At 38.2% G+C, this 22,110-nt stretch overlaps 2 protein-coding genes across 2 annotated transcripts in view; one reads left to right on the forward strand and one right to left on the reverse strand.

Annotated features, from left to right (window-relative positions):
- Nucleotides 1-8,810, forward strand: part of LOC143407858 (myosin-15) — a 131,157-nt gene extending 122,347 nt beyond the window's left edge. Inside the window, 3 exon segments of the mRNA XM_077110341.1 lie at nt 519-623; nt 748-826; nt 8,731-8,810. Of these exon segments, the coding sequence (XP_076966456.1) occupies nt 519-623; nt 748-826; nt 8,731-8,810 (264 nt within the window).
- Nucleotides 8,811-15,822: 7,012 nt separating this feature from the next.
- Hhla2 (HHLA2 member of B7 family) lies at nt 15,823-21,895 on the reverse strand. The gene is given in 5 exon segments (XM_076867029.1): nt 15,823-15,992; nt 18,054-18,161; nt 18,164-18,307; nt 21,584-21,679; nt 21,682-21,895. Coding segments are annotated over 5 exon segments (732 nt in total).
- Between the last annotated feature and the right edge of the window lie 215 nt (nt 21,896-22,110).

Here is a 22,110-nt window from a genome sequence, read left to right on the forward strand (position 1 = left end):
TGCTGAATGTGTGTTATGCTAATCTTATATACTGTTTGAAGAAACAGGCAGTTCTGTTCTATAGCTCTCCCACAAAGCAGGGCTGTAGGGCTGTGTGTGACATATGTGTGATGGAGACTCAGGGTCTGCACTGAATAGAAAAAGCAGCTTAAGGACAGGGAGTTTATTGGCTGAATCCTCAAAGCCTGCTATATACAACTCACTTCCTGTACTCGCAGACATTCATGCACGCATACGCGTGTGGATGTGAATGTGATTTTGTAATGTAAGAAGGGAGGCTTCTACCCTCTGTGGATTAGCCTTTCATGTCCTTTAGAATCTTAACAGTCCTTTGTGAGTGTACAGTTCAACCAGCTCACATTTGGCAGGGCAATTTTCTCAGAGATTCCCCTGTTTAATCCCTACCAGAAAAAGAGCAGACACATCATTCCTCGACTATTTCAACTGATTCTCCTGTTGGCAAACACTGTACCAGCCTTGCTGCCAGCATGTGATCTGAGGTCATGGTTTGGTTACAGGTTCATGAACTGGAAGGTGAACTGGAGGGCCAGCTCCATCACAATGCGGAGACCTACAGGGAAGCTCACAGACTGGAGCAGTGCATCAGAGAGCTGACCTATCAGGTAGTGCAGAGAACCATTCCCTGTGTATCTAGTTGGGCTGGACCTTGCAGAAGTGTGCTCCTTCCAGGCTGAAAAATCCTCCTGGGACCCCTGCAGTTTTCTCTGAACCTTTGATCTCCCTCAGCAGCACGGACTCACCTCCCAGGGCTCTGTTCTTATGATTTTAGGTCGATGCTTCCACAGAGCCTGCAGGGATGGGAGCGGTAAGTTGCAGTTAGAAGTGAAATCTATTTATACCATCCTTATTTTTTCACACATAGTGTTTGCAGCACTTTCACAAGCGTGCCTTCCTGTGAGAGGCTGAGTGAGAACAACATGTAAATGAAGTGACTGGTAGAGGCTTGAATGACCACCCAGGCAGCAGATTAAATGGGATGCTAATTGAAGCAGGGGACATTTCCATTCCTGTTTTCTGGTTGCACAAACACTCAAGGCCGCTGAGGACTCTATTGCTAATGTCAGTTTGTAACAGCAAATACTATAGAAAGGTCTAAGGCTTTCTGGATCTCACCTATTGACTAACATTGGTCTCAAGCAAAAAATTGAAATGATGTGGGAACACTTCTTATAAGTTCTTAATGGAAGGAGTGGTGTAATCCTCACTCTTGCCATACCTGTCGCTTTTCTTGCTAGTGCAATACCTAGATGGCGCTCTGTGGTCCACACTCTAAAGCCCAGCAGCCTCCTGGTACACAGCGTGTGCACATACTTCAATTGTTGAATACAGATGCCAAAAGTTACTTTCTAGTCTTCTCACAGTGAACAAATACAGCTTATTGCATTGAAAAGTGGAATATTTCACCTTAGGAGCTCACTTTCACAGCTCCTGTGACAGTACTAACACAGGATCTGTGGGTCTTGGTTCTGATTCCTGAGGCTGAGTTGTTAGAAACGTCAAAGTCTTCCTCCCTTGCAGCAGGAAGCACAGTGTTGATAAGAAAGCAGAGCACTTCAGACACATCATCTTGGGCTAATTAAGATGAAATGAGCTACTCAAACAGCTCTTATTACTGAATAAGTGGTTCTTTTTATGAGATGCATTTATCTGACACTTCTTTAAACAATGTGAGGTATATCAAAGCCAATGAAGAGTGAGCCCATGATATGTGTAGTTAAGAAAGTAAACAGCTTGGGAACATGAAAGTTTGCTAATCTAGTCTTCTGTAGAGCAAGGTGGGGAAGCCACCCATGTTGATAAATTCAAATAATGCAACTTGTTAGTAATGTCTGGGTTTTGTTTTTCTTTTTATTTCCCCATTGATTATTCTTATTTTCATCTTTAAACAATTCCATTATAGAATAAAACACCAAAGCTATAATTTTTTGGTTTTCATTGTCCCAAGGAATGTATTCTTATTCTATTGTGTTGTCTTTGTTCCTTTATTGCAATAATCTCAGTGTTTCTCATATATTAGTTTGGATGTACATTTCGTAATTTCTTCTAAGTGTCTGCACAATGTTGAGAGTGGATCCAGTCAATTATGCAAATGAGTGGGTTCCACCATCAAATCCAATAATACCTACTGAGCCCTGACTTCATGTAAGATATTGGGCTAGACCCTGCAATTTGAAAAGACACTAGCAGGCTCTCCACATTTCTTGATCTCCATATCTTGTTCATAAACATTCAAGGTTGGTACTTTGTCAATTCATTTCATCTTTATTAAACATCAAAATGCCCATCAGAATGAGGCATGGTGTTTTGTAATAGCCCATTAATAGGTACACGTTGAAAAATGTCCCTCTCAAATGTCCCTGCTGGTAAAATCCTCTGGGGAGATTTTATAACCATGTACTGAATAGGAAATCAAGTGTAACTTTATTCCATAATGGTGCTGTGGTTTTCCCCACTGTACCCTTATCTTTTCCTTTATGTTCTTCTGCCATTTGGAAACAACGCTAGAAAGCTAGTGCTTCGAAAGATGTGCGATAAAGCAAAACATGAGATGAGAAATTGTAACTATTGTAGAAGATAAAGACAATTTCCCTGCCCCACACTCTCTGTATCAATTTTACCTTTTACTACTGCTAACATTCAGGAACCTATGTGTAGCTATTCCTTAATCCTTACACACATATAGAACAAAATAAGGACCTTGTGGCCTCAGTGTCAATGCTATGGCAGATCCAAAGATGCTGTAGTTGGAGGTTGCACTTTTCACAGCTGAGTGGTCACAGCTTTTCTGGAAGGGACATCCAATTTACAATTATGGCCACCATAGTTATTTACTGGCTTAGAGCCATGATGTGAGTCTGGGTCTAACATCAAAGGCTTTGCCTTCCTAAGTGGGAGGAGCATCATTAACATCAGCAACTACTTTAATTCACCTCTCTTATATGTGGCCTCATTATCACCTCTCTCTCTCCTCAGAACTGTTATTATCATGTTGATTTTAGAGTTTACTATAAACACAATTCTATGAATCTTTAAATTTCATAAAAGATATTTTACTTAAAACATGGTCTTGTCTCAGCTCCTTGACCAGGTTGATTCCTATGTATTCATCTTTGCCTCTGTAAGCTTCAAATGAGTAATTTTCTACTGTCAGATTCCAGGTGATACAAACAGCATGGCTAAAACCATAGAGTAGGGCATAAGCAGGGAGTTGTGGGAAAATAGGGAGTGATGAGCCTTTTGCAGTGGGAGGGTTTGGGGGAGATAGGGGAAAGTAAGTGTGGAACCAAAGGAGTTGATAAAAGAAGTAAAATGCTGTGGCTTCAATCTTGAACATACCCCCATATGCTCAAGTGTTGAAGGCATAGTCTCCAAGACATGGTTCTATTATTGGGAGATAGTAGGACCTTGAAGAGGAACGGCCTAATGTAAGAAAGTCCTGTCATTTGGGGTTTTGCTATTAAAGAGGACATTGGAAACCTGACTGTTTCCCAGCTACCAGGCAGTGAACAGCTTCCTCCCCCACTCACTTCCACCATGATGCATTCACTGCCTTGCCACAGGCTTCCAAAGCAACCAATAATTGAAATCTGTGAAACTGTGGGTAAAACGTCTTTCCTCTTTTTAAGTTGTTTATCTTAGGTATTTTGTCACAGCAATGGCAAACTAACTTACACATTAGGGAAGCTGAGAGTGCATATGAGGTGCAACCAGCACAGTTATAGGGGTTCTATTCTGCCACCATGGCCAAGGATGCCAGGCATAGAGACTTTGGATTTGATGTTTGCCCTGCTGTGTTTTCATCTTGCTTTTGGTCCGATCCTTGCTTTCCATTCCCCTCTGCCTCACTTCTGGAACAGTTACCCTTTGCCATTGTATCTTGGAAGTCTGTAACTTTATTTTTACAGGGGCTCAGAGCTAGTGGCTTGCTTTGAGTCTCAGAGGAGACTTTGTACTTAAGCTTTGGAGCAATGCTGGAAAATTAAGATTTGGCAGACTCTTGGGCATTAACTAAATACATTTTATTTGTAAAGGGGGCAGAATCTTATAGTTTGGATCTTGAATGTCCCTCAAAGGCCTGTAAGTAAAAGTCTTGGTTCATTGCCTGTGTTGTTATTGGGAGTTGGTAGAACATTTAAGAAGAGGAGCGTTGTGGAAGCAAGTCTATTTACTGAGGTCAAACCCTTCCTCTCCGTTTTGCTTCTGGCAGCCATGAGGTGAACAATTTCTTTACCATGTGCTCGTACTATGATGCACTGGCTCACCATAGACTCAAAAGCAACAGGCCAACTGACCATGAACTGAAATCTCCAAAACTGTGAGCAAAAATAAACCTTTCCTCTTTTTAAGTTGAATATCTCAGGATTTGGTCACAGAAACAAACACATGAAGCCAGTACCAAAAATGTAAGCAACAGGGGTAGATATTAAGTTTATTTCTCAATCCTCAGTAGATTGGGATATTTTCTTCCTTTGGAAAGTTCAACTGCTCTGAAATAGAAACACTCCAGTTAAGGAAAAATTGGAGGTATGAAGGTGGTAGGGAGGATGAAGAGTCCTGTCCACCTGCCTACCTGCCTGCCCCTCCCCTGCTTTTTCAGAATACCAAAGACTCCATGTAGCACAGATAGACACTGCCTCCCCTGCTGTCCTTTCTGAAGCCCAAGCATGGACTGTACCTGAGGCAATGGAGACTAGGCACACTAAGGTCCCCACATCGTGTATAGTTTTCCTATCTCTGCTGATACCCATGCCAGAATCCAGAAAATTTACCTTTCCTATAGTTTCATTATTCAGACCTATGGGATAATTAGAAAGTTCAAGGAATGAGTTGTTCTGATTGGAGTGTTATTGATTTTCCGTTTTGCATATGTGGTCTTTTTAATAATGCACTTCATTCCTATTGAGAAACTCAGGCACCCGTAGCTTGGTTGGAATGGAGAGGCTGAAAACTATATTGAATGTAATGGCTTTAACTTCCACTTCAGCAAAGCCTGGGGGTGTTGTGGGTGGATCAAGAGGAATGGCTCTGTCGTTGCTCAGAGCTGAGTTTAATTTCTCAAAAATCGGGGTGAGTAGTTAAGTCCAAAACAACTCTGATGGTTTTTAATAAAATTTCCCTCATTTCCTCACATGAGGCTATTCCCAGTGTAGACAGCCAAATCTTCCAAATTACCTTCAAGTACAATCCTATGCATTTTAGGCAGAGGAAGACAAGAAAACTGAGCAAGATGCAGACTCTGACAGATAAACTTCAGCTCAAAGTGCAAAATTTCAAACAAGAAGAGGCGGTGGTAAGTGCCTGGCACAACTGCAGCCTCGTGAATTTCCCAGCCGTTGCTTTCGGTTAGTGGAGATTGGTGACTCCAGGCTTGCAGAATAACTTGTCAGAGAGGGCCAGCTGAGGTTAATGTCTGCCCATTCTGGTCTTTCTTAATTTAGGCCTACCATCCCTAGAAAACATTTGTGCTGTTTTGGAAAGGCAGAGCAGGCTCCCTCAACCTTATGGTTATACCCACACATGGACTATAAGAGATGAGAGAAGTAATAGCAGGATATTGTGGATATTGTGCAGGGATGACCAATTTTGGGCAGGATTGTCACCTTGGGGCCTCCCAAATCCCCACACTTTGGATGAGCATAAACATAACAGTTCACGATACTTTTTCCTGATAAGCCTAGACATAGCTGTGGACAAAACCACCATATTTGAAATGTATTTGCCATCTTTGGAATAGTATCTACAGCTCCATGGAATGTAATTGGTAAGTGCCATATGTTGTTTTTTAATGTTTTATGTTTTTAATAGTACATGCAGTTATATAATAGTTTCATTCTGACAATCATATATGCATAGACCATGATTTGTTCCATTTTCAGTCCCTAGTACCTCCTTTCTCCTTCCTCCATTTTGTTTCTTTACTGGTCTTCTATTTTTTTTTTTTATAATTGTGCTTTATTGGTATAAATTAAGATGGAATTCACTGTGGTATATCCATATATGTATATAGCATAATTTGATAAATTTAATTCTTCAGTTTCTCACATTTCCTTTCCCTTCCCTCTTGATCTCCCCCTTTATTTTCATGGGTTCTCCCTCCTTCCCCCACTTATTTTGCCATAGCTTCTACATATGAGAGAAAACATTTGACGTTGAATCTGGTAGGCTCTCCATCTCTATTCATTTACTGGCAAGTGTCATTATTTCATTCTTTATGGCTAAGTAAAACTCCATTGTGTATCTATACAAAAATTTTTTGTTTATCTATTGTTGGATACCTGAGCTGTCTCCATAATTTGGCTATTGTGCTGCTATAAACATTAATATGCCTGTATCACTATTCCATGCTGATTTTAGTTCTTTGGGATAAATACCAAGGAGTGGAATAGTTGGATCCATTTCTAGTCTTTTGAGAAATCTCCATACTACTTTCCAAAGTGGTTGTACTTTGCAGTCCCACCAACAAATAAGGGTGTTCCTTTTCCCTTAAATCCTCTTCAGAATTTTGGTTTTCTTGATGATTGCCATTCTAAGTGGCATGAGATGAAATCTGTTTTGATCCTTGTTTACCTGATGGAGTTGGCCATTTGTGTTTCTTTTGTTCATTTATCAATTGGGTTATGTGTTTTTTAGGTGTAGAGTTCTTTATAGAGTCTGGATATTAATCCCCTGCTGAAGAAGTACGTTATGCCTAAAATTTAATAAGGGGTTCTAAATTAATTGATTTGGGCTAAAATAACACTGACTTAAAATTACCTGTTGATTCATAACTTGACCCAAAGGCAGAACACAATCTTGAACTGACTTATAAATAACTATTTGCTGTAGCACATAGCAAGTCTATGAAAGCTCTACTACTTGCAATTAATGGAAAGTGCCCAAGGGGTTCTGAATTTCCAGGGAGTAGCAGCTATGAAAGTGGATCTTGTACCTGCTACAAAGTCTGAATTTCTATATATCACACCCAAATTCATTCAATACTCAGAAGGTGATTTTTCACCTTTTTCTTGTCAGAGCAGAAGAAACTATTCAGGGATGGGGATTTTTGTATTTTTTATTTTCATATGAGGCACAAGCCAATCAATAGCTTTCCAAGTATAAGCAACATGAGCTCAATCAAGTGAAGGAAAGGGCAGAGATAGCAGAATCTCAAGTCAATAAACTGAAGATTAAAGCAAATGTGTTTTGGGAAAAAAAAATGTACAGCACATATTCAACTCTGTTGTAACTTACAGCATGGCAGGTTAGGTCTCACTTCATTGCTTTAACTAGTACTTGTTTTTCTCTTTTAAAATCTTTATTTTTTAAGTAAAGTTCAAATAAAATCTTCCCATGTTCACAAAAATTCTTTTTGGCTAGGTAATAGGATGTGCTTCCCACTCAAAGGCAGCACTTCCCTATTTATAGTTCAAAGTTCTTAATTGCAGGTTAACTTCAGGTTCTAAGTGCCAGGCTGGGCCCTCAAGTAATTCAGGTAGAATATCCAGAACTCCATGGAACAAAGACTTGAAAAGCATTAAAGGATATGCTGAAAATTAATTGAATACTTTTCATGGTAGACAAGTGCGTGACTTTGTATCACATCAACACAGAGACCGGGGAAGATGTTTAAAACAGAGGCAAGAGTCTTGCTTTCTAGTACTCTTTATATTCCTAAAATTATCCCCAAACAGAGAAGGATCTTTGTCCACCGTTGTGGTTCATGAAGTGACTGTTCTGAGCCAGTGGTAGAAGCCAATACCCTAATTTTACGGGCAATGTGGCACAGTGCAAAAAAACCTTGAACTAAATGTTCAGAAGGAAGCCTAAGCTTTTTGAGATTTTCCCAGGAACATAATTTTTAAATGAGTTCTGACTTTAGAAGTGAGTTAAAAGAGATTGGATAATGTGATAGTAGATCCCCTTCACAGAATGCCTGTAAAGCATTTAGCACAGTTTCCAGCTCAGACAGGCACCATCTTTCATTTTAATAATTTGGTGCATCCTGTACTACTTATTTCTGATAAATGACTTACTAGTAGCCATACAAGATGAGTTGATAAGGTGGTATTTATTGTTGCTAACCTTAAGGGAGGTCAAATGGGTTTCTTGAAGGAGGGACTAAAAGTTTGTTGCACTGAATCTACTTAGCTCTAAATATGAGAAGCTTGAGTCATTGCCAACACCAAGATTTCTTATTGATGCCTGAAAAGCTATCATGGATATGTCCTAAATATAGGCTGTAAGTGGCTTGAATGCTGGTCTCAACTTGAGAAGTGTATGGCAGTGGATTTAGGGTCTTCTCTGCAGAGCCTGCCCAGCGACCCCATATAATTGAATTGTTCAGGGAGGTGCCTCACAAGTGCTCCAATTTCACTCAGCTGCAAGAGCTTGAAGGGCATCCAAAACGGATGCCATGTATTTGACTTTGTTGCAGTTATTTCTAACAAAGGATGAAGCAAAAAGGGCCTCTGAAAGGCCAGAGATGAATATGAAAAGCTTTCTTGGCAGTGCAATGACTAATTGTTTCTTATTCACACAAGAAAAGCCTAGAAATCCCTCAAGTGCTATATACACATAACGAAAAGGTTTTCTGATAGAACAGTGTGTCAGGGCTGTGGAGAAAATTGATGATGTGGATGAGAATCTTCCCCCTCAGTGGGGAATGGGGACAGAAAACAGTGACCATGCCCTTGGAGTGAATACAGAATGTCTCTGCTTTCTGTAATGCAGATAACTGCCTCAATTCCCTGCCTCCTTTTGAAGAGCTGGCTAAGACCTACTTACCTCTGAGAGGACTTGGCATGGTCTGAGCGTGTGCTTCACTGGGGAAAGTCACTGGAACTTCATAGAAAATACCAACATTGTTTTTTTTTAGGTTCATGAAGAATAAGCAATTTCTTCTTATAAAGGAAACTAATGGAAAAGGAGGGGGCATGGCCAAAAACTCAGGTTGTTTTCAAGAAGAACAGTTTAAACAAGATAATTAGAAGATTGCCAGGTGCAGTGGCACACACCTGTAATCCCAGAAGCTGAGACAGGAGGATCTCGAGTTCAAAGACAACCTCAGCAATGGTGAGGGGCTAAGCAATTCGGTGAGACCTTGTCTCTAAATAAAATACAAAATAAGGCTGGGGATGTGGCTCAGTGGTTGAGTGTCCCTGAGTTCAATCCCTGAAACCAAAAAAGAAATGCTTTTAAGGACCAAAGTCTCATTTTTTATTTTAGAAGAGCCAATGAATGCAAGAATTTCTTAAATTCTGATGTTAAAAAGTAAATGACTACTTGTTCTTTCATCCATATTGCTTCTTAATGGATAAAACTTATAGAATGTACCCTTAGAGCAATTATGCTCCATGTGAATTATGACATGTTAGTAAAATGATTTTTACTGATGACCAACTAGATTCAGTATGGTAAGTTTTGGGGACTCCCAAAGAGTACCAGTATCTCTCATACTATTTAGGGAAAAGGTAGTATTTTATGAGTTAATATTTTTAGCCATTAATGGGGAGAGTTGATAAAATTTTAACAATGTTCTAGATATAACCAATTAGTCACTTAGAGGAAAACATTCCTAATGGACATACATGTAGGCTATATGCCAACATGGATTTTTAACCACTGAGGCAGTGTATCACACAAGAGTTCAGTACAGGATGATATGCAGGCTTTGTACTGGTGCAGTGTGGTTAAACAGAAGAGACATGTCCCAGAATCCCTGTGTGCATGGTCTGGATTGAAGTTGGTCATGAGAGAAACTTGCACCAGTATTAGTAGGGAAACAGAAATGAGAATCCATTTATTTCATGCTCATAAGGTCAGTTGATGGCCCCAGGTATTGTGACAGCTCAGAACTATCATCCCGGGCCAAAAGGTGAACTAGCAGAGCTCAGTGACTCTTCCAGTTGCTTTCAGCTTTGCAGGGTCCTGACCAGGCATGTGTGTGTACCACCAAGACAAACATGGTGCTACATGTTCACTGAATATTGCAAGCCTGGTTGCCAATCATAACAATCCAGGTGTGTCAATTCTCTAATACTAAATAGTATTAGAGATACTGGTACTCTTTGGGGGTCCCCAAGACTCACCATACTAAATCTAGTTGGTTATTCTGCTACAACCATTTATGTAAAACTAGAGCATTTTCAAGTCAATTGCCTTTCTTAGATCCAGGCCCTGGTTTTCCACCTTTTTACTAAAGTAACTCCCTGCTTTTGCCCATTAACAGTGAATCACATGTCGAATCAACTCCTAGTAATACATTCCTTTTGAGTTCTTGGTGGATACTCACTGTAGCCTCCTGGGCCTACTAAAACAGGTATGTAAATGAGAATTATTTTCTAGGGATTCCTGTATTGGAATTCCTTGCATCTGGACATTCATAGTAATGTAGATGTGGTGTTCAGTGAATGAAGCTTATGTCTTGAATCAATGGAATACTAGAAGTCTTCCTCTGTATTGTGCTGCTGTAATAGAATACCTGTCATTTATAAAGAACAGAAATTTAATTCTTATGGTTCTAGAAGCTGAGAATTCCAATATCAAGGTGTTTGCATCTGGGTGAGACTTCTTGCTGCGTTATTTCAGGCCAGAAGGCAGGAGGGCAAAAAGAGGCCAGACTCACTTTACAGCAAACAACTCTTGCAATAACTAACCCATCCCCACAATGGGAGCAGAATCCCCTCGATCCCGTCACCTCTTAGTAGGCCCAACCTTCTATCAGTGTTGCATTAGCCATTGAGTTTCTAATATGTGAACTTTGGGGAACATGTTCAAATTGTAGCAATGGAAGAGAGAATGGTTACGTCTTTGCAGTGGTAGAATTTGTTAGGTCTGATAAATCATTGGGACTGCAGTGAAGAAAGGCCAGACAACATCACTGGATATTAAGGATGCTTGTCATAGTCTGTCTTCATTTTCTGTACTAGTTGGTTGTTCACAAAGGGACTAGAACCAAGAAAATGGACTATAAATATCTGTTGTTTCAAGTCAAAATAACCATTTTTATCTTATTTAATGATAGCAGTTTATTAGGGAGAAGGGAATAAGGAACTTTAAGCTGTTACTTGAATCTATAATCAGATTGTTAGCTACAAAGTCAGAAACATTTTATATCAATTTTAATCTCCCTGCCTGGTGTTTTTGAGTTTTTAAATAGTGTAGAAGCCAGTTTAGCCCACTTTTGTACCGAATTTAAATTCTGATTAGTGGAATATACAAATAATAAAATGTATGCAATAAAAAAGAAATATATAGCCAAACTAATTTGTAAGTGAATTTTCAGTTGCTAAGGAACCTATAAGTGGCTGCAAAATAGTAGTAAATCAGGGCAAAAACTATGGTCTGCTGCTTTCTATTTTGTCTGTGTCTCTTTCCACTTCAATATAATTCCATGTTTCATATTTTTATAAGAAACAGTACATTGAAGTACCCTCAAATATATGGTGCCATTTGATATTACCTCTGAAAATAATAGACTAGAAGAGCAACCATTTAAGCAAGAAGAGCCCATTTAATTATAGTCATCGAGAAAAGCCCGATTGTGTTTTTCTGCTGTATTATCCTGCAATTCCCCCTCGCCATTTTTAAGCCTTAGATGATATGTATATTAGTCAAAACTTCAAATTCCTTTATAGAGCAGCATCTTTATACTATCAATTTGATAAAGGAAATGCTACCTTACCATTTTCTTCTGAATTAACATCTCTGCTAGCTCTCTGATCAGTAGAGGCACAACATAATTCTACAGGGAAAAAAAAAATCTTTGTAAACATTCAAATTCTCCCTTATGCCTATCTCAAAATAATTAGGAGAATCGCCTCAGTTATGTAGATTTTAATGTCTTCAACAAACATTAAAAATAGTGTGGAAAGATGCAATTGAATATGAATCAGAAAATATATTCTTTGACAAATTGATGGGAGAGAAATAAATCACACAATTCATCTTTAAAAAAAATAGTGTGGAAAGATGTGCACCTGACTTATCAAAACTGTCATTGAGTAATAAGCAGTACCCCTCTCATAATTTGGGCCTAATTCAATCACAAGTATCATTATATTAGGTCAGGGGTTGCATTGTCTGAAAAGCCAGACACCTGTGACCTACTATCTACTCTTCTGGCCAACCACATGACAAGAGTAACAAAGGGACCACAGGGCCAGAACTGGCAAAACTCTTGTCACCCTGACAATGCCCTTCATAATGTTTTCTCTCTAACTTCAGTGGGGTGTTAGATATCAACCTGAGGAATACATGGAAAGGACATGGGATCTAGCTCAACCTCCCAGGACACCCAGAACCATCTAGGTGGGTGATGGACTGAGGGAGAACTTCTGGTGTCTAGAACTGCCCCTGCCACTAGTTAGCTGGGCGATCTCTGGTGGTGACATAAATCTGTTTCACACACCTACCTAGCACTGCAGAGAACTTCCTGGATTCCCATCTCCTGGGATGTGGAGGTGAACTAGATCTCAGTTTTATCTAGTTCCTTTCCAGCTCAAATTCTATTCATTAATGCAAAGAGTCTCTTGGCCACGGTGTCTTGAGGTATCCTTTTAAATTATTGTATGGCAAGTTTGTTACATGAGATTTAAAAGAAAAAAAATTTAACTTAGCCAGAATTGTTCCAAAGATTTTTTTAAGCACCAACTATAGAATATGCTCAGGAGACAACAAATTCCAGAGACTGAAGAAAGTACCTGAATGAGGTCTGATGATGGGCAACTCATGGTCTGATCACTCCAAGGACAACTTTTTAAAGCTTTGTCATTTCTTGATAGCTGTTTTTCAGTGCAGGATGACCAGATCATTCCATTTATTTTTATGCCAACTTAAATTGTTTTGAAAAAAAATACCTGTGATTTTTCAATTCAATCAGTTCCCTCCCTTATTAGTCACCTAAAATAGTTGGAAAACTAGTGTGCCACAGGAAAAATGCTTTTATATAGCTTGGCATGGCTCTGATCATTTACGCAGAGTAAATTTTTTAAAGTAGAATACTTAGGAGCCTTTGATAAATTTTAGAATGATTCTTCAGAAGATTAAGATCCATTTCCATGCCCAGCAGCAGTGTGTGTTTTCATGTCATCTTTAATTCACAGGACATGGAACACCCAGGGACAGAGCCATAGTCTCCACATTCCCTGTGTTGCCAGTGGTGCATCTTCTCAATTTATGGCAAATTATTCCTATTGTATTTGGAAAAATCACCAGTAACATAAGCATATATTATCCAGGAAGCTGTTCCTTGGCTTGGTTCTAAATAAAAGACTGAACTGCATGAAAAATTCCCAATTAAGAAATGTGGGTAGGTGGGAGGGGGTAGAGCATATTTACTATTTTAAAAACTACTTACTTTTGTACTCCAGAGAGGAGGCAGAATTTAAAAAAAAAAAAATAGATAATGAAAAGGCCCTTCAGATCAAGTTACGAGTCCAAGCTGGACAGGAGAGTTTCCCATGACCATTAGTATTTCCATTTCAGTGTCTATTATGGAAAATTTACAGACACTAATATTAACCAGTTTGGGTGGAGTTTATAAGAGTCTGAAAATTTGAGAAGCAATGAGTCAATGATGCATTTTAAGTTTCTGTTGTCTATATAATAAGGGAATTAGTACTTTTTTTTTAATCACAGTAGGATAACTGAAAACTAGCCTCAGCCCAGAATTCTCCTTCAACCATGAGGGAAAGATGCAGTTCACCCTTGTCTTGGGGAAGACAGCATCCTAGGGGAACTGTGTAAGTTCAAGGTGATGAAGCAACGGATGATGACTGGGTTAATAGTTCTTGGAGTTCCTCAGGCAAACCAGAGGAGCCTGAACTTCAACATCCTTTTGTGGACTAGAATTGTAATAGGTATTGAAGGAGAAATTCCTGAAGGCAGACATTTGGAGACCAGAGATTATACTAGAGTCAGAACCCAGCTAATCATGTATCTATCTATGTTCTACCGAAGAATGAGGAGTTAAGCATTAGAGCACAAAGGTTAATTCAGGGTAGAAAAATGTTTATGGGCTGTTCATTAAAATGAATATCTCTAGTTATATAACATTAATTTTTATGAACTTATTTAATAAATGGTTTATAGCCAATAAAACAATCTCTACCTATTCTATTTGTGTCATTCTGAAATTAAATACTGTAGTAAAGGAAAGATTAAGTAGAGATTTTTTTTTCCAAGGCTAGTGATCAAACTAAGAGCCTTACAAATACTACTCTAGCTATTCTAGCTCAAGTACAGATGTTAGACTGAATTCTCAAGGTGTCTTCATAAGCAATGTTTCCTCCTGAAGAAAAGCCTGCAAGAAATAACTGCTTCTCACTATCAGTGACCCTCAGTTCCCCCATCTACAAAGACATGTGGATTCTACAACAAAATTTATGAAAGATTATTAATTTTACTTAGTTCAGTGCAACTTTTATTGAGCAGATGTGTACTCTAGGAATCCTAAGTGTCCCCAATTTTGGCCTCATTTTTATATGTAGTAGCATTTCCTGGGCAAGGCATAGCAAATGGAAAATTGCAATTCAGAGTAGAAAATCAAGTTTTCTTGAAAGGCTGATGGATAGGGTACCAAGACTATTCACCCTATTTTTTTGTCTGGCTGGGGTGGCTCCTGTTATAGGTATCTCCTTAGAAGATTGTGGGGAGACTTTCTACAAGTTCCCACTGGACAGAATTTACTCGGAATGAGAGTTTCTGAGAAGCCCCTTTGGTCAGGGATGGAAAGATCCTGATGATTCATTCACTTTGTGTGGAACTGAAAATTGGATCTCTGGTAATAAGATGGGACATATATGAGGAAGAAACTGTGTGAAGATCACATATTTTCTATACTCCAAAATGAATCCAACATGAGACAACAGTTTTAAAAATAAAATATAGCCTTAACTGTATTGTACATAATACTGATACTCTTATTTTGAGGAAAGATAGGAACTTTAAGTGCATTCTGTTTTTCATTCTATACTGTCCAAATGGCAGCTCTACAAAGGGAGTGTTATCACTCAGTGTCTAGAAATTTCTATCTGAAAACCATATAACCTGAGGACAATTCTTATTTCTCCCAATTTTTATGTCTTTAATGATACAAAAATTTATAAAACATGTACCACTAATTCAAATTTCCTTATTAAAGGGAAGAAAGATCTTCCAGGGTCTCCCTTGATATCAAGCTGATAGATGATGGGTATGGGGACCAAACAACTTCACAGTACACATTCCCCAACTCTGAGACTACATACATTTTAAGAAGTTAGTTTTGGCAGTTAACGATCAACAGAGGTGAAGAGTGAGCTGAATCAGGTATAACTTAATGCCACTTTTTCCCAGCATCCAGTAGGGCCCTACAACTTTCTATTGTGCTTACAGCCTCAACTCCCAAACCGGCCCTAAGGCAGCACTGTAGTGCTGAGCAGGAGTTGAACATGTTCAGCCCACAGTCACCAATATGTGTGAGTTTCTCTTCATTTCTGAAGCCCTGAAATCATGAAAAGGAAATCTTGTGGGAGCAATTTATTTTTCCAAATACAAGACTTTGATGTGGTCAAAAGAGGAAGAATTGAGGAGGAAGAGTTATCTGATCTTGACCAGAAATAATCCTGTAGGTGAAAATGGGAAGTACTAACCTATTCTTTAAAAGACAGCCCACTTTCCACTTATACAGACCTCTACTGCTATACCCCAAACCCTTTATCCAACTCTACTTGCAACTTACCTACAGGTAGCATGTGGATGGTGAGTAAAGTAGATTCACTTGAAGAAATAGTGCACAAATATTCTGTACAGTCTGAAGGGGTAAGATCTGTCAAAGAGAAGTCACTCATTATGACAATCAAGGTCATTGATAATTGTGTTTTGTGAGGAAGTCCCACTTTCCACTCTGGACCATGGAACTCTGAAGTCTTGATTCAGTTGAGAAAAATCACTGATAACTTGACATAAAAGTGAAATGTGATCATTTTGCATTTTCCAAAAGCCATCTAACAACAGAACAAGAAAAGAAACATCAATGAAGAGAAAATTGTTGAACAAGCTTTCTAAGTTACACTTAGCAGGGAATAAATGTTGTAATATTGATATATTTGGAAATACCTTTTTGAAAAGCAATTAGGTATTTGTGGCTGTAGAGTTTCATAAAAAGAAAAGCTTTACTGACACGATTCTAAGTTTCTTTAGTCCTTTTCTTTGATGGACTAAAGAGGGCTAAGCTTGGGCCAGCTGGGGAGATGATGCATCTGGGTATGACCAGAGAGTGACACGGAGGAATGCTGATTCCTCCTAGTAGCCTATTTAATTCAGTGTTCTTCTGTTAGCCCCCCAAATGCTGCTATTCCCCAAGTCTCCTCTGGTTACTTTATCTACTACCTAGTGGTCCCTGGTACTTCTATGTTCTCAACTACTTATTTCTCTATCTAGAACAATTCCCTTTTTGTGTATATACGTACTACATTTCCAACTCTGCACAAGGAATCCACACTGGAGTGAGATCTTTTAGAAAGTGTATTATTGGAAAAAAAAAAAAAAAAAAAGGGTATTATTGACTTGCCTCTCTGGTTCCATTCTGTCATTCTTGCTCTGTAGGCCGACTTCTATGAAGTGTCATGGATTGTTCCGTGGCTCGAAGTCCACCTGTGAGAATGATGCTACAGCAAAAATTGTTTTAAAGACAAATCCAGGATTTCAGATCAATGATGCTTTTAAATCCTTCTTTGACTCCATCCTACATCTAGGAGCATCTATTTCAGGCTCCTTAGAAAAGTGTAGAAGTGTTTTTGCCTCCCTCTCCAGGTTTACCCCTTGATCTCCTAGTTTCACCCTGAACTACCCTCATACTTACACAAATTCATCCAATTTTATTCCTGTATGCTTTTGACTTGGAGTGTCTATGATCTCCTGGAATCTCCTACCACACTTAAAATTCTGCCCTTGTGCAACTTCCTTAAATATGTGTTCTGTAACAACTCCGCACATACCTCACCACAGTGAGCAGAAACACCCACAACCTTTGTGTGCTACATTCCCAGTTTTGTCTTATTAGTAGGCATCTGTACAAGATGCCATGGATCCAGAATTGAGCATGAATTCACGTTAACATTCAGCTGTCTGAGAGCAAGGACACTTGATATTCAGTTTAAAGAACTAGTGCTTCAGATATTCAATTCTGAATAAACATGAGAAATGACTATTTTCCCAAAAAAATTACAATTTAATATTAACATTTCAACCTTTCCCCCATGTCTCTGTTGCTGCCTGGCTAATGGCAAGTGAACATTAAATGACTGACTTTAACACTAGAATCAGGTAAAGGTGACGAGTCATTCATAATATTGTAATTTGTTGGTAAATATTTTGAAACTATGAAATCCTGGGGAAGAGAAATCTGGAAAGAATAGCTAACCTCCACTTTTCCTACATAGGAGAGATTGACAGAAAAAAAATTTTGTTCTGCTTCTAAAAATATGAAGCAATTCTCTCTGGAATTAGATTGGGACATGTCATTTTTCTTCCAATTAATATTTTCATAAGCAGGTTATAGAGTGACCAGAGTTTCCATTTGTTCAAATCTTTGGAAAGAAGGGTTAGAACCTGATTCTGTGATAGAGGTTTGGGTAAAGATTTACTGAAAAATACTATGTAAGAGACTAAATTACAATCAATAATACCATTAGTTTTTTGTTGTCGTTGTTGAAATATTGGGAAGAATTGGAGGTTGTAAGCTGCTAAGAGACAAGTATTCCTTCCTTTTCCTTTGCACATTACAGTGAAATGCAGATAGAAAATCCTGTTTAGAGGATGAACAACAAACATAGTAATAGTCATGGAGAAATTTACTACTTTCCATTTCACTAAAAAACATCTGGTAATTTCATCAATGAGTAACTTAGGCTCAGATTTTAAAATAATTATGTAAAGTAATGAAGCCAGTAAAGATTAGCATTGCCACAGATATATATATATATATTTTTTTTTGTAAAAGCTATCCCTAAGACCTTCCAATCAGTGACATAGCACTTGTACTCAGAAAGTCCGACAAACCCACCTTCCAGTCTTCCATCACCCTGTCCATCTTTGCATCAGCAATTAATTTTCAATAGCACATTAATAAGATGAATTTGATCCTGTGATATTGAATGAAGTGATAAAGGACCCCAATACCCAAGTTCTTCCGTATTGCTTTCAGAGATGGCTGCATTGTCCATTCTCCACATAATATGTGAAAGAGGATAAACAATTAACACACTACATACCAGGAAACTGTTCATGTTCCTCTTTTCATACTGCATCACAGGTGCGAAGATAACTTTGCAGGAGAAAGAAGGGCACATGAAGGACTCTCACCATCAGCTTCTTAGACAATCTGTGCAGAAATCACTTTAATGCCCTTGCAGTGAAAAGCTAGTTTTTAGGAGCAGAACTTGGCACTTTCTGAAATGAAAACCAAAAACCAAAACTCTGTAGAATTTTCAGATAGTGTCCTTATCCAGAAAGAATGAGAAAGAACATGCATGGGTACACAGCAAATGGCAATCTCTATTTTCTAGAATCTTAGCTGACGAAGAAATCTGAAGGTCTCATTGAGCAAGCAAAATGTGGGCATCAGACTCCATAAACTAGAGTTCATGCAGAACTCTGAACTCTTCAGATACTTATTCAGCCTATATGATTCTGTTTATACATAATTCTTAGATTTCTGAATCAAGGTATAAAGCAGCTAAATGAAGCAAAGGAAAAAGGAACTAGTTGTGGATAAAATAACCTATGAGGTAGAAAATACACCCAGAATATATAATGCTATTAACTATTATAGATTATATGGAAGCATACCTTGGAGATATTAAGTTCAGTTCCTGACTACTGTAGCACTGTAAATATCACAATAAAGCAAGTCACATGAATATTTTTGCTTCACAGACATAAATTTTATTTTATCATTATAGCACAGTTTTAAGTATGCATAGCATTATGTCTAAAAAAACAACGTACATACCTCAATTAAAAATACTTGAGTGCTAAAATTGCTAATACTCTCCAGAACAATCACATCAGCAAGCTGGTGAAGGGTCAGTATTGATGACACTGACTGATCAGAGTGGTGGTAGCTGAAGGATGGGGTGACTATGGTTATTTCTTTAAGTAAGACAACAATGAAGTTTGCTTCCTCAATTGATTTCCTTCACCAAAGATTTTTCTATAGCAAGTGAAGCTCTGAAAGAATTTCACACACAATAGAACTTGTTTCAAAATTGGAGTCAATCCTCTCAAACCCTGCTGCTGCTTTACGTTTCTGTAGTGCTCTAAATTTCTTGTTGGATTGAGACATCTAAAATGATGACTCCTTTCCAGAAGGTTTCCAATTTCATTTTCCCAGATCGGCTAGAAAAATCACTATCTGTGGCAACTATAGCCTTTCAGAATGTATTCCTTAAATAATAAAACTTGAAAGTTAAAATTACTCCTTGATTCATGGGCTACTAAATGAACATTTTGTTAGCAGTCATGAAAACATGACTGTTTAGGCCTGTCTTGGCACAAACTCCATCTGAGCTTTTAGGTAACAAGGTATATCATCACTGAATAGTAAGGGCCCCCCCACCCCCACCCCAGATCTGAAGATTGAACTCAGGGCCTTGTGAATGCTCAGCAAGCACTCTGCTACTGAACTAAATCCCCAACGCCTTAATGGTAAGATTTTGAAAGAAATCTTTTTTTTTTTTTTTTTTCCCTGAGAAGTTCTAAACAGTTGGCTTAATATTTTCAGTAAAGTATGTTTTAAGCATGTGAAACCAGGTATGGTTGTTCCATTTATAAAGTACAAGAAGAACAAATTTACTATGATTCTTAAGGGCTCTAAGATTTTTGGAATGATAAATGAGCATTGATTTCCATCTCAAGTCTTCAGCTGTATTATCTCCCACCAAGAGAATCATCCTGTCCTTTGAATTCAGGTGTTGATTTTTCCTCTCTACCTATGAAATTTCTAGATGGCATCTTCTTGCAATACAAGGCTGTCTCCTCTGTGTTGAAAATCTATTGTTCAGTGTGGCCACCTTTATCAATGATCTTAGCTAGATCTTCTAAAAAAACTTGTTTTCCTTTGTACTTTAATGCTATAGAGACAGATTCCCCGCCCCCCATAACCACATAAACTTTTTCAAGCTTCAAACTTTTCTTCTGCAGCTTCCTTACCTTTTTCAATCATAGTAGAATTGGAGAGTTAGGGCCTTGTTTTGGATTAGACTTTGGCTTAAAGTAATGTTGTGGTTGGTTTGATTTCTATTCAGACCATTAAAACTTTCTTCACACCAGCCATGAAGGAAGTTCTGCTTTCTTATTCACATGTTCACTGGGAAGTTTCCCTTGAGAACTTTCCTTCTACATTCACAGTTTGGCTGTATGTCATAGAGTTCTGACTTTAGGCCTATCTTGGCTTTTGACATGCTTTTCTCACTATTTCTAGCTAAAGATAATGTGAGAACTATGTAACTCTTCCTTTCATGTGAGCACTTGGAGGCCATTGTAGGGTTATTCATGGGCCTAATTTAAGATTGTTGTGTCACAGGGCATAGGAAGGTCCAAAAGAGGGAGACACACATAAGAATGGTCAGAGGGTGGAACAGTCAGAAAGTGCATGCCATAGGCCAGTTAGATTCACCTTCATAGGGACATGCTTTGTAGGATCTCAGAACAATCACAATAGTAATACCAAAGATCACTGATCATGGATCACCCAGATACAATGATAAAAGTTTAGATGAAAAATTTACCAAAATGTGCAGACAGGAAATGAGTACATGTTTTTGGAAAAATGGTGCCAACAGGCTTCATCAATGCAAGGTTGCCATGAACCTTCAGTTTGTAAAAACTGTAACATCTGAAAAACAAAATAGAGTGAAATGCATGCAGTATATTGTAGTATGCCTGTAATATACTGTGTGTATGATTAGAAGCCCCACTAATAGACCACAGCATCAATAATCCTTAAAATAAGAATTAAACACATGAAGCTTTGCTTTTCATTTACTTTCTTCAATTCAGATCAAATCTGTTTGATTCAATTTAACCATGAAAATGGGCAACAATATGTTGACTATGTAGCTATAGTATAGTTATTATAAAGAAAAGTGTACAATATGGTAACTTCATTTTATAACAAAAATCTAATTTGAATAAAACAGTACTTTATTCATCATACTGGCAGAAATATTTAGATTGATAATATTCAGTGCTGATAGGACTAAAAAGAAAATATGTACTCTTATGCTGCTGATGTCAGTAGCATTAAAATCTTTTCAGATAATTTCAGAATATTAAACAGAACTATAAAGATGTTGTTCCTAATGACACCCTTTGTAATGAAAAAAAGCACTGGAAATCCCTGGATATCCAACAATAGGGAAAATTGCTATGTCAATTATATCTAAACGATGAGACACCATGCATTAAAAGATAATGAGATAGATGTGCAGAAATTGACTTGAAAGAAAGCCCCTAGCATGTTAATTTAGGGGGAAAAAACCTTTCAGAATATCATTGAATCAAGTCGTTGAGTTTTACAAAACCTCACATGTACACTCACCTCCCACCTCAAGCACCACCTTGTTTGTGATATGCCCAGTTTCTGTTCCCACATAGCAGACATAAATTCTTTCATCCAGAAGGCTTAATCTTCTCAGACAGAAGCATTCCCATTATGAATCTCACTATGGAAGAGGGATGTCCCTTTTGCATATTTGGGATGTTTTTCCACCTGGTCACTGTTTTTGGAGTAACTGTGCACACTGTGATTATCTTGATTCTTCCAGTGAATTACAATGTTGAGCTCACTCTCAAATGAGCAAGGAAGAATTGTATCTTCATCACATCTTCCAATGACAATTTGCTCATTCATATTACCAAGGTGATTGAAGAAAACTGAATAGAATATCTAAAACCAAGGACAGAGATGGTTGTATGAAGTGAATTAGGGATGGAACTTGTCAAAGATTATATCAGGCCTATCTGGAAGAAACTTCCTAGCTCAGCAACCTGATCATTAACAGACCACATTGTAAAGAAACCCTGTCTGATTGTTAGAAGCAAGTCATGAAGTTCTGTGTTTGAGTT

This window comes from Callospermophilus lateralis, chromosome 10 (genome assembly GCF_048772815.1).
Source record: "Callospermophilus lateralis isolate mCalLat2 chromosome 10, mCalLat2.hap1, whole genome shotgun sequence".
NCBI classification, from domain to species: Eukaryota; Metazoa; Chordata; class Mammalia; order Rodentia; family Sciuridae; genus Callospermophilus; species Callospermophilus lateralis.